The sequence below is a fragment of the Chaetura pelagica genome, unplaced genomic scaffold, assembly GCF_000747805.2.
Source record: "Chaetura pelagica isolate M959 unplaced genomic scaffold, ChaPel_1.0 scaffold150, whole genome shotgun sequence".
Taxonomy (NCBI): Eukaryota; Metazoa; Chordata; class Aves; order Apodiformes; family Apodidae; genus Chaetura; species Chaetura pelagica.
In genome coordinates, this window is record NW_009952052.1 from 3,794,916 (window position 1) to 3,808,163 (window position 13,248).

Genomic DNA, 13,248 nt, shown 5'->3' on the forward strand with positions numbered 1-13,248 from the left:
TCTTGTGTCTGAACTGTACTGAACAACTCCAACTCTTGTCTTTTCTTCCCCAATGTCAAAAGCTGATACAAGGGCAACCATGAAGTCCAGAATATATCTGAAGTTACTTCTCCCTACACTCCATGAACCATCTACCAGGAAAACTAAATCTGTCATTGCGCTTATGGAGCATCCTAAAACACAAAAAACATTTAAAAATCTCTGTTAGCAAATGAGAAATTGCATTCTTACAAATCAGTCAGAAACATCTGACAGAAGCTTAGTAGATAAGAGCCAAAACAAACATTTAATAGATCGATAATTATGTGGAGTATCCTACTTGAGGAAGCATTATTCACATTACTTTAACACCCATACAAAGCTTCTAGTTGCAGTTACCAAAAGGGAAAGGTCACCTAGATACTGTTTTGAGACACCTCTCACACTGTTCCACAAGATGTGTTATGTCATAGCAGATGAAAACACATACAAAACTTCTTGCTTTTGGTTTGATGTTATAGGAACATTTCATTTTGTTACCACTTCTGCTTTGGTTAGTTGCATGAAATTCCTAGTTTCAATATCAGCTTTGAACCTTATTCTTTCAATACAGCTATAAATTCCTTCCATCACAGTCTCTTTCTGTGTTTTCTTAATTCTGGACAATTTTACAATTAACTTTACTGCTAGGTAACACAGGAACACAGTTCAACTTTATGAGAACCTGGAGCTGGACCTCAGTTATCTCTAAAATATCAGGTAAGTTGAAAGATAAAACACCTTACTTTGTAACTGAGCCTCAACCTTCTTTTCCTCTGGTATCCCTGGACCACCTGTCTGAACTGCACAAAGCACAACATAGAGAGAATTAAAGGAGGAAATCAGGTTAAATTTGTAAACATCAAAGAAAAGCATGTGGGGAATTAGAGACCCCAATCTGATGAGCCTTTGAACATGAAAATATAAATGCATGTTATGAACACATCAGTTGTACTTACAGATCTAACAACACGGCACTCAGAGCAAGACAAAATACAGAATATGCAAATAAAGACTCTTCTACATCTGTACATCTTGTACAGTAATTCCCTGAAAATTAACTGCAACATCCCTGGATGAAATATCAATATTTCCTCACCTCTGACATATAGGGGAACTCAACATAAGTCATTTTCCCATGGTCCTTTGGGAAGCCTAAGACATGCTACAAAATGTGTCAAAGAAAACAGTTTGCTCTGCTAAACATTTTAATTTAATTAATTTATATTATGCTTTATTCAATTTTAATATATAACTTATAAAAAGTTACATTCCATATTTTATTATGCATATAGATATATCATGTCACATTTCATTGTTTGATGAAGGTAGTTCAAGAAGCCAGTCAGATTAATTTATTACTGAGGTCAGTCAGAGTCTTCCCCTTGACTTCAGCAGATGTAATTTATAGGAAGTGGGTTTAGTTCAAAAGAACCAGTGATCTCCTGCAAAGAATTCTGTGGTGGTTGTCAGACACAATATGTCCATGTTAGTCTCCTATCTCTTGCAAATTATCTCTGCTTCTATTAGGAATTATGCTTAATGGGAAAAGGCTGTTCAAACAGCTCCATCTGATCAGAATTTAGGTATATGGCAATTTTGTTGAGGAGCTGGAATAAAGCCAAGTTTTTGTAAATTACCCACTCAGTTATCTTAATTGGCTTTCTAATTGTATCACAGGTACTTACTTGTCAGTTGGCCAAAAACAGGTAGACTCTCCTCTCTTTCATCATATGAAGCTATTGATACAACATACTCTATATCAGGTATAAGATCTGATAAGACAGTTTGGGTAGTGCTAGGTGAAAGGGTAAATTCTTTAGTAGGCCCATCTGCAATAAATACATAAAACAGTTGATGCAGCCTTGATATCCAGTAATATCAATGACAAGTTGATCATAAAAAAAAAAAAAAAGCAGCAACAGAGAATAATCTATCTAAAATCCTATGATAATTTTAGAATTATTCACTTGCTTTTCTGCTGAAGTATGAATTTTGAAACGTGAAACTCCAAGCTAGACTGTTTTCAATAGTGAACAAAATTACTGAAGTGTTCAATAAATTCCAGGAAATTTGAAACTTAAAATGCTATTACAAAATATACTATAATTTAAGAAATCATGATCTGGTTCTGATTCAATATCACTTTTTAACTGATTGTTTCTCAAAGTGATACAGAAAAATGGGTGTCTTACACAGCCATTATCAGGAAGTTATATTACATCACTGCATCATTTCCTGACATATGCGGTATCTGCCCCAGGAGAAGTACTTGAACAAAGTACAATACAGTTCCCTAACTTTCAGGTCAAAGCATAAAGAGGAGCAGAGTGATGACTCTACCTTCTTGCTCCTTGCAAAGGAAAGGCATTTCCAAAGGGTAAACATTATAGTAAGAAAAACAAAGTTGCTCCTTCATGTATTCCCTTTGCTGCTACCCAATCGTAATCACAAATTTCAGGAAGATGTGAATAGCTACTCTCATGCCCAAGTGAAAATAAACCCAAGTTTCCAAAAAACAAATTAATTACATAAAATTTTGCAGCACTCACCATTTGTTGGAACCACAGTTATCCTGTAACCCACTATTGCATCTGGTGGCCTTTTCCATGACATTTGAACATTATGTTCATCTATAATTGTAAAATTCAAGTCTGACGGTGGGTTAACTGCAAAAGATTTATACCAGGTGGAAGTTTAAAAGTTTGAACAAGCTTTGACAAATGAATAAATTAAATAATGTTGAGCAAAGCTTACTAAAATTGTCTTTGCATAAATTTGTTTCCAACAAATATAAAGATATGTTGTTGGAAAAAGAGTAAAATAAAAGCTGACAAAATATGACAAAACATCAAAGAGTATATGCATTACAGAGGACAGCACAGAACATATGTTTCTTGAGTTGCCAAGACATTCAAGAATGGCCAGCAAAATCAAGCACAATAGAAAACACATTTGGATACATGTACAATGAGTTCACAGATAATCACCACATATGCAAACATTTCACATAACAATTAAAGGAAATTTTTTTACATGCTGGGTGCAATCCGTACAGGCATGCCAAATAACAACCTGCTAACAATATCATGAGATCATTTAGGACATTGAGAACCCAGTACTCTTCTTAATTAGACATCAAAGATTTTATAAGCTTTTTAATATAGTCTCTGCATAGTCATATTTCTTATCAATTTCATTGAATCTAGAAACTTGGCAGAGAAAAAATATTTTAAAGAATCCAGGAAAAATTAGGCATTTAATGTTCAGTAAAACAATTCCTGTTAGGGTCTAGATGTGAATATACAGGTAAAATGTATATCAGTAATAATGATATACTGATGTATCATTTTATTTCAAAATATGGAGAGCTCCACCCCTTTGTTCCACTAAAGTGATACCCTTTGCATAGCACTGCAAAGGGCTCAGGAACTAGGGGGGTAATAAATGGGGCTAGTTATGGTTGCAATTTGCTAAAATATTTCAGCTGATAAAAAAGTTCACAAAAAAAGATTCTACCTGTTTACACCAGATTGCTGTTCAATTTCAAAGGTGTAAACTATTGGTTTCATGTTCCCTTTGCAGCAGGTGTACCCATACTAGTAGTGGCATTTTAACATAAAATGCCAGTATGGTTCCAAACAACACAATGGTTAATTATGAAAAGACAACATCAAAATATATTTATGGACATTTATTTTACAGAATTTATAGGAAACAGCAAAGAGGGCACCAGTGATCTGAACAAATGACTGCAAATAAAACTTGTAGGAGCTGATGACAGAAGTAACTGAACAGTATAGAAAGAAATAGTTTACATACGCTATTTTGCAGCCTCATGCATATGTAAATGAAATGTTGATTATTATTTTTTAGCTTCCCACGATGGACAAAAGCCTCCATGTACAAGGTTCATTACACAAAGACATTTCATAAATATTTTATAATGATATTCTCTTTGTAAAATTGTCATGCTTATTCATGCAGTATTTTACTGACTCACTGTCAGTGCATGGTAGGTGTATTATATATTATTATTTAAATAGTTCTACAAAGTAAGATTAGATTCAGCCATACTTTCCTTAACTACTGTGAGACTGTTTTGCAGGCATTTTTAATAGACAGATCTTCTCAGTTTCATGGAAGATCTCCATCATATGTCATGTTTGGTTTTAGTTTTGAACTTAAAGAGCAGAGAAAGAAAAAAATGCTAGAATGTATACTTAAAAAATACATTGGCCAATTGCAAGAAGTAATATTGAGCTCAAAAAAAAAAAACGGGCAATCAATTGTGTAGTCATTTTTTTGCCTTTAATTTACTGTCATTTCCAACCATAGGATAATATGGCTTTGTAATACTGATACAACAGATACACTAGTACTTAAGTAAATGTTATTTTTCCTATCATCCATACACAGGCAGTGAGATTAGACCATTAACCTGCATGCACAGTTTATTCATCAGTCAGTTTATGACTATCACGATGCTAGAGACAGCAAGGTAGTTACTTAGTATGAAAAACATGCAACACTTGTTAATAGTAAAATACATTTAGGTGATAAGGATATCATTATAAAATATTGTTTCAGTAGCAATGGCTCAGGACAAATTTAATGCAAAGGCAGAGACAACTGACCTGAGCATGCTTTTAAAAAAAATCAGTACATGGAAAAAATAGCACCACCAACCTTGCAAGTAAATTGGCATGTTGCAGCAGAGACTTTAGGCTTTAACTGCTGAAGGGCAGCAGCAGCCCAACTTGTTGATATCCAAATGACCGGATTCCAGATAAACTGAAAAAACTGACTGTGAGGAAAAGTCTTTAACACTTTAACGGGTTTTAATGTGCTTTATGAAAATTCAGACGTGGAACTTGGCAGGTACATTGATACACAAGTGATGTGTCTGTTCATCCAGGTTTACGTAGCATTTTAGAACAATTGCAGGGGACCTCAGAAAGTCCCCTTGTCCATCCCATGGCCAAGACATGATCAGCCACCCCATGTCACTCCTGACATGTTTGCTCAGATCAGTCTTAAAGACCTTCACTGTTGGCAAGACTGCCAGCTTGCCACAGAAATTACTCCAATACCTTCACTCACTTGATTATCATGACTTTACACCCAACATCTAACCCAGTCTTTAAATCCTTTCATTTGCAACCTATGACTGACTTATCAGACTAAAGCCCTCAATAATTCTCCCACTGACAGAAAAAAACAACCTTGCCTGAGTGAAAAAAGACAGTTTGGATCCAATGTTGTCAAAATGTCTTCCAGATGACCTGACAGCTTTTGACAGAGAAACCTCAAGGAGAATCTCCAAAACATATGTGGACCTTCAGATGGGTCAGATTTCACCTATGTGAAACCAGTGATGGGGTGAAAACCAAACCATCGTCATATGACCAAGAACAGTTAAGTTGATCAGAAGCAAAACGTTCAGATGACAAAAACCTTATTGCAATAATCAAACAGGGCAACTGTTACTCCAACCTATTAAAATTCTTCTTCCAGAAGAAAATTCACCACTGGAAAAACAGCACAGATGCAGTGTGTAATCAGATGAGACTTCTAGGAAAAAAAATGCCCCTGGTTGTGGTGGGAGTTTGTCCCATTTCAGGAACAAACCTCAAAACTCCATTCAGCAAAGGCTTATGTGTTAGTGCAGCCTTACTCAAGCAAGCACACCTGATGCCAAGCTGCTTGCATTATTGAATTTGCACATAAGCTTACAGTGTAATGACACCACCGATCAGTCTGACTGTATCCATCAAAATCCATGCCAGACCTCTCACTGATTGTCAAGGTACAAGATCATGATCGTAATAAGTGATGGACTCATAGTATTTATTGCCTTATTGCAGTGATTCCACTGGTGATGGACAGATGCTCTCCAACAAGTTTCCAGTGTGGTAAAAAAACACTTGCTGTATGACAACACTGTTTACACAGTGTTAATTTCCACCACTCTTAGAACTATAAAATGATAACTTCCTCAATCAGATCTCATGCACCACAAAAGAAAATAAAAAAAATCAGACATAATATACTTAATTAATTGCCACTCCTTTTGCTACATACGTTTATAATAGTAATGTACTCTCTGAAACAAGAAATATAGACCAAGGCATCTTTCTCATGCTATATATGTCTTATATTAGCTTGTATTACTCAATAGGTAATACAAACCTAATCTACAAAAGTCTACAGCTTTTCACAGGTAACACAATGTGGCTGCTAGATGATCCCAGTGAATATCTTAACAAGACAGAAGTAAAATATAATCAGAAGTCCAAGCAATTTAAAACTAGAACCAGACTTAAAAGTGATAAAACTTGGAAGTGCTGCCATCCACAATCCTGATACGAAATAAAATCTGTAATTCCACCACTGGAAAAGACTCACTATAATTAGCATGTGCCATAACGTGTTACCCATGTTAAAATAACATACAGACCATGGAAGCTGAAGAATAAACCAAGCCTTGCTCTCACTGAGATAAGCCCTGCTGAGCCTGGAAGAAGCCAAAACTCCTCATTTACTATTTTCTCCATATATGGTATGGATTTGATACAACTAACGAGATAGCAATCCCAGTCAAGCTCCTTTGAAGTCAATGGTACCATTGTGAATGGGAGGAAGAATGAGCTACAAGCCCAGATATGTAGTAAAGAGCAGCTTCTCAGCCTTGTTAGATATTAATTGCCAATCACAACACAGCAACATTGTCACCTGTATGTTTGCATTTTTTAAATTTTATAAATGTGTATGAAATTTATTCACAATACAAGACCTATAGCTCATAACTGTATTTTGAAAAAAAATATATTTTATATATATATCTATGCATATAAAGATGTATGTAACTAAATATAATTGCATATATATACACACTGCATGCATCAATATTTACCAAATTTTACACTTTTGTGCATATATATGTATGTGTATATACATACACATGCATGTACACTTGTAATTGGCAGTAGGAAAAACCGGGACTTACAGGCACCTTCATGAATATACAAATTTAAAAATTACATATCAACCTATATGTTTCTCTCTTTAGAAACTTGGAAATCAACACCTAGTTTCTCAAAATATAGAAATCAGATGTTGAAAGGTAAAAAAATAATGGTCACACCAAAAAGTTCCAAAGCTGAATACCTGGTTAACTTCAAAAGCTTCAGCTAGCCAGGATCATCTCAAAACTATTCAGTCAATGAAAATTAATGTACTCAACACCAGCTTTATTTCATGAGAAACTTTCTAAATCCTCTAATCCTCTGTAACTGCTGTGCTGCAATTATTTGCCACTTACTGTATTGCATGTCCTGGAGACAGACGTTTCACCTGGCAAACCTTTTTCTGCACTACACAAAGGTCCCATGCTTGGATTTCTCTATCTTCAACCTAGAAAACAGACTTTTCTAGATCTGTACCAGTTCCTGAAACATTGAAATATCAGCACCTTCACATACTCATTGAGGTTACACAGGACAAATTATTTTCTCATTTATTTCCTGGGCCTTTGAAAATGCCTGTTTTAGGAAATGCAACCCACTACACAAACCATGACATCATTAGAGCATTACTTTGACATTACAACTAACAAGTTGTTCACCTACTAATCTACTTGGCTTAACTATTAACTAAAATAAAGAAAAAAAATCTTATCTAGTGAAAGGAAGGGGGAAGAGCTTTGCACAACATGATCGAAAGTTGGACATACAGACTAAAGAATAAATGTTCACAGGAGAAAGTGAGTCCAGCAGACAGAATTTAAGTTTTGATGATACAAAAGTAAATAAGATCCAACAAGCAATTTACAAGTTGATGCAAAATTGAAGCACAAAGTTAAAGCAGTGTGGGAGGATGACCAGTACAGTGCAAACACAAAGCTCTAGGAAAGCAGTTCCCACCACTGCAAGCCCTAAGGTACTCCTAGCTTTGAACTTCTATCTTCAGCTCCACTATTTCTCACTGCACTTCCTACTCAAGACACTTTTCTGCTCTTACTTCAAAACTCTGGAGCTACAAGAGTCGTAGCATAGAAACCTTATCACTGTAAACTAGGTGGTTTATTTAATACACATACCTGAATGCAGAGTAATTTAAGTCCTGCCCAGGAGCTCTCTACAACTCACAAGATCAGCCTTTGTCCACTCTTTGGCATAGCCATGAAGCATTCTTCAACATGAGACCAAAAGAAACTTGGCCAGCTTGTCTGGCAATGCACCTGCTTTTACTGTTGTAAAATAACTGTGCTTCACCAAATACATTTTTGCAGCTTTCATTAACAGTACTCAAGCCATAGCTGTTTTAGTCCACACTATAGCTACATAAAACGCCATCACTTACTTTTGAAAATAACCTATTCCATACATGTAATCAGTGGTGCAGGACAACAGCATTACTCCACCTCTGAATGAGCTCCCTCCTAAGATAGAGAGGAATGCATAAAAACATCCACCCCCTTCCTCCATCAAAACTGTCCACTTTCTCTGCTTTCTCTGGCACAGCAGTCCTGCATTTCAAATGCAACTCTGAAATAACTTCAAATGACCTTTCTTGGTTCCTCAGCCAACAACAATGCAGCACAAGAGGGAGGCAGCAGGCTGATTCTCTCCTAGGGTGACCAGATGTTATACTACTGGAAGAAATGTCACCTTTTTCCAGAAAGCCAGTGGACTTTACATCTGCAAGCCCCAAGCAAGCATTGTTGCTGGAGGGGGCAGAAATGCCCTAGAGGCATCTCTCACATGCTATGCTTTTAGTTGCCATCAGCCACGGTGACCAGGTCCAGACACAGGAGCTTGGGGCGGGCCACAATCAAAGAATTTGTTCCAGTTCAATACAGAATGCAAAGGAAGAGGGAAAAAATAGAATTACCAAATGCTGGCTTTTGAGGTTTTTTCCAGTAAATTTTTTTCACACCTAGCAGCTCGGTTCACCCTACAATGGAGATCAGGTCCCAGAGGTCAGATCAAGTCATTTCAGAGCAGGATGTTCAGCATCTCCATTTCCCCTGGCAGCCACTGTTGGCAGAAATACCATTACCACAACCAAAGCCACATAGTTCCACAGAAGGCGGCAGTGGACATCGCTCCACACTTGCTGTTAATCCACCAGAGAGACAAAAGCACCAGTGCCAGGCCTTTCTGAGCCATCGTATGGCACGTGTGGCAGCCACGATGGATCTCCCCAGGTCTCCATCCCTGCAGCTGGAGGCAGGAGGCTGCCATGGGCTGACAGGGACCTCAACCTCCAGCAGGACTGTGCTGGGGCCTGTGAGAAGGCGAAAGGCCATTTTGAGGGTGATGGTGCCACATGCATGCCAGAGCCTTGGAACCCTGGCCACCACAGCAAGGTCCGGCTCAGACCCAGCAGCCCTTCAGCAGAGCTCAGGATGGCAGCGTCAGCACCTCCCCAGGGGTGTCCCCCAGGTCAGACCCTCTGCGGAGGCTGAAGAGTCCCCTGAGGGAGGGTCTGGCCACCCCAGGGCTCAGCCGGGGGTCGCCCCGCCAAGCAGGGGAGGCCGGCAGGGCAGAGGTGAGGGGTCCAGCCCGGACAAAACACGCAGGCGCAGACAGCCAGATTCTGTTGGAGCATTTTATTTCAAATCTGCAGGTTGTTGGGTGGTGAGTTTTCCTTTCCTCTCTCAACATAACTAACCAAGGCTCAGCAGCACAGAGCCCAGCTGTTCTTGGTCAGTCAGCAGGGCAGCACCTTGGGCCCCAGGCGTGTCGTGCTGCCCACCACCAGTGGCAGGGACAGTGAGATCCTTGGGGCCCACATCTTGCCTGTGGGGCGGTGTGGACAGCACACCAGAGAGACAGAGAGAAGGAGCTACGGTCCGGCCGACTAGCCGGGAGAAACAGAGCACAGAAGGAGCTGGGCAAGGAAGAAGAGGCGTTTCTCTGAAGGAGAGAAAGAGAGAAGGTGAAGTAGTTACACTCAAAAACAGAGAGGGAGAGAGATGGTAGCTCAAGGCTGGTTGGGAGGTTTGCTGGTCAGCAGGGCACTGGGGGAAAGGGAGCAGGGGAGGGGAAGGTTACCTTCAGCCTCGATGGAGGACAGGAGGGCGGCTGCACACAGAGCAGCAACTGCCGAGCACAGCGCTGTCTTCATTTCTGCCCTTTCAGATCACAACAACATGAATGGATCTGCAGGGATGGGGAGGAGGGGGGGAAGGGAGAAAGGAGAAGGAAATGATACGCGTGGATTAGAGGATTGCGTGGGTGTATTCATGAAACATATAAAAGACAAACCGTGCATTTCACTTTGTTCCCTTATGCCCAGCCCCCACCCATGGGACCAGGTTGAAAACTCTAGACTTGAAAGCTGTCCAAGATGATGACAGATCTGCATGACTAACTGGAGAGTCTCGTCTCGCAATAATGTGCCTTTTGTTGCTGAACCCTTTCCAACCACAGTAAGCACACACATCTTTAACCTAGTTGGGGTTAATTTGATCAAGGAAGCGCAGTGAAGATCTGTGCCTCCACACAGGCAGGAGCCAGGAGGGATCTCCATGACTTCATCGTTGAGTGTGATGATAGCTAATTCAGAGGTCATTCCTTCCTTGCATCAACTAAATGTCTCTTTCAGCTGGGGATTTTATTTGGCTCCTTTTTCATAACTGTTGAAGCACTTAGTTAGCTGTGTTTTAGTGGTCTCAAGGCAGCTTGGAAACTATAATAAAACCCTTTTTTTGAGGGTTTCTGCCTATGAATGTGCTAGTCTTCATTTCTAGAAGGTCTGAAATAGATTATACAGAAGTGTTTGTAACACACAACTGAAACCTGACACGTGTCTAGCCATGATGTTTCAACATCTGATAATTCATTTACACGTCCTGAGAGAAAATAGTTTTAAAATACACTACAAAAAGCAGTCAGGCAAAAGAGTCTAGCAATCACTGCAGGTCATCTAGCAAACCAGGTGGGATTTGGCCAAGTTACTGGTTTGTAACTGCAAGCAGCTATACCTTCATAACCATAGGCTCTAGGTCACATCAAACCACTCCCAATTACTCCAGCAAAACTTCCAGATTATCTCCTTGTCTAAGTAAAGGCTCATATGAACAGTCCTCATCGCCTAAAGCATGTAAGTGCTTCTGAAGTTTGGGGTTTTCTGTCTTAGGAAGTAGGGGATGGGTAATTTGTTTGAATAAAGTCATAAATTAATCACATATCATAATTAGGCTGGAAGAAGAGAATTCCAAAAGCAATTAGGAAAGAGATCTTATCATGAAGGTGCCAAGAGCAAAACAAAGAAAAATACACAAATCATTAGTCGGCAGAACTAGCTGAAGAGGAAATGTTCTTCTGCCATCTAGAGAACTAACCAGCAAGGCACATTTAGTGGGTAGCCACTGTGGAGATCCAGGAATCTCCCAGTTACTTCTGCCGGGCAGCTGTACATACCCGCCTCAGCCAAATGCCTTTACTGCACATAACAATACCAAGAGCTCAAAGAAAAACCGAGCAATAGTTTCAGTCCAATGGTACCTCCAGCAGGTAAACAGAGGAGTAACAGTGACCATAACGCGTCCCTGATACTAACACAAGACAGACCAAGGTTAGCAATTAATTGTCCTGAGAGCTCACAGATGGCTCTGTGTGGGAAACGACTGTCCCTGAGCACATCTACCGCTACATTCTGCACCGAGTTTAAAGATCGCCCAAACAACGTAAACGGACTTTTGTCCTGGAAACCTTGTGTGGGCTTGGAGTGCCATCTTTTGATCCTTTTGAAAAGCAACAGAAATTAATCATGTCACAAAGGCATCTAGGAGTTTGCTCCTGATGCAGGTCTACCAATCCTGAGATACATTTTTATTTCATGAAATAAAACGCCTCAGCCAAAGCATTCATTTGCCCATCTAAAAACACCGTGTTTCCTTCTCGCCAACCTAGGCGTGTGAAAGAAAGCCTGGAGGAGGCAGAGGAAAGGTCCTCTCGCTGCAGCAAACATGCAGACTTTGTGTCAGGGCTAAAGGTTTCCTCGTTAATCTTCAGAGACCAGTAAAATAAAACAACAACAAAAAAACCCAAACAAACCACCAACGGGCTTTCACTAGTGTCAGTCCAACCTCACACTAATTCGACCTACAAAAGCTCAGCCCAAAGCATGTGCACAAGACGCAGTGCAGAGCATTTACCACTTTCAAGCAGAAAAAAAAGAACCTAAAAAAAAACAAAAAATACCACCACAAAATAACACAACACCAAACCAACAAGCCACAGGAGAAACATACAACCTATCGAAGGCACAACAAACTGGAAGCCCGAGGAGCATCCCCGGCGCTTGCCCACGGAAGGGAGGGCGCGGCGGCAGCGTCCCTGCCCTGCAGGCGCCTCGGGCACCGCCCCTTGCTCCATCTGGAGCCTGCGGCCGGAGGGAGCCACCGCGGCCGGGTCCCTGCCACCGACACCTCTCCCCGCACCTCTGCCCGGGCACTCGTCCGGGGCCGGCAGCGTCCGGGGCCGGCAGCCCCCCGTGCCCTCCCCGGGCCTGCCAGCCCGCAGCCCCTCGGGGCGCTCCTCCGCCCCTGCCGCAGGCCTGCCGGCCGGCACTGACTTGCCCGACACGCACAGACACATGCACACACGCTCCTTCCCCCTTTTCTCCGTCAGCCTTCAGCCCAGCGCTGCTAATCTCTCTCAGCCTAAAGCGCATCCGAAGCGGCTGCGTGCGCGGTGCGCACGGGCGGGCGCCGGGGGTCGGCCGAGGGGAGGGCAGGGGGTCCCCGCTGGTGCGCAGGCACAGACCTTGCGGGGAGGCTGCCGGGTGCGGGGGTCGGTGACGGGGCGGCTGCTCCGGCTGTGGCTCCGGTGGCGCCTGCAGCAGCAGCCGTCGGACCTGGGTAAAGGGAGGAGGAGAAAGGATGAAGCTCCGGGGGCACCTTGTGGAGGGAGCAGCAAGTAGCAGCGGCGGCGAAGGAGGAGCAGAAGCAGCGGCAATAGCTGAGCGCAGAGGAGGCGCCTGGTTTACTGTAGCTCCCGATGCGAGGGGTCCGTCTGGGAAGACTTGCCTTCTCCAAGTGGGAAGAGCTTCTTCTCAATCTGCTACTTAATAGAGGGCTGTTCCCAACTCTCAATTTACCCTCGTAAGCGGTTACGAAACTGCAGGGAAGGTGGACTGCTGCCACCGGGTGATATATGCGCCGCTCTGCTCCAGCAAGGAAGGGGATCCACTTGTGGAAACTGGCGCATACCTCCG

The 13,248-nt window shown here is 41.6% G+C and overlaps 1 protein-coding gene across 1 annotated transcript in view; it reads right to left on the bottom strand.

Moving 5' to 3' along the window:
* Positions 1–13,055, bottom strand: part of COL12A1 (collagen, type XII, alpha 1) — a 98,065-nt gene extending 85,010 nt beyond the window's left edge. Inside the window, exons 1-6 of the mRNA XM_010003393.1 lie at positions 12,932–13,055; positions 10,080–10,187; positions 2,571–2,687; positions 1,707–1,850; positions 765–821; positions 1–173 (exon numbers count right to left, since the gene is read on the bottom strand). The exon at positions 1–173 is cut by the window's left edge and continues 85 nt beyond it. Of these exons, the coding sequence (XP_010001695.1) occupies positions 1–173; positions 765–821; positions 1,707–1,850; positions 2,571–2,687; positions 10,080–10,152 (564 nt within the window). The 5' untranslated portion in view covers positions 10,153–10,187; positions 12,932–13,055. The remainder of the gene's footprint in view (positions 174–764; positions 822–1,706; positions 1,851–2,570; positions 2,688–10,079; positions 10,188–12,931) is intronic.
* Between the last annotated feature and the right edge of the window lie 193 nt (positions 13,056–13,248).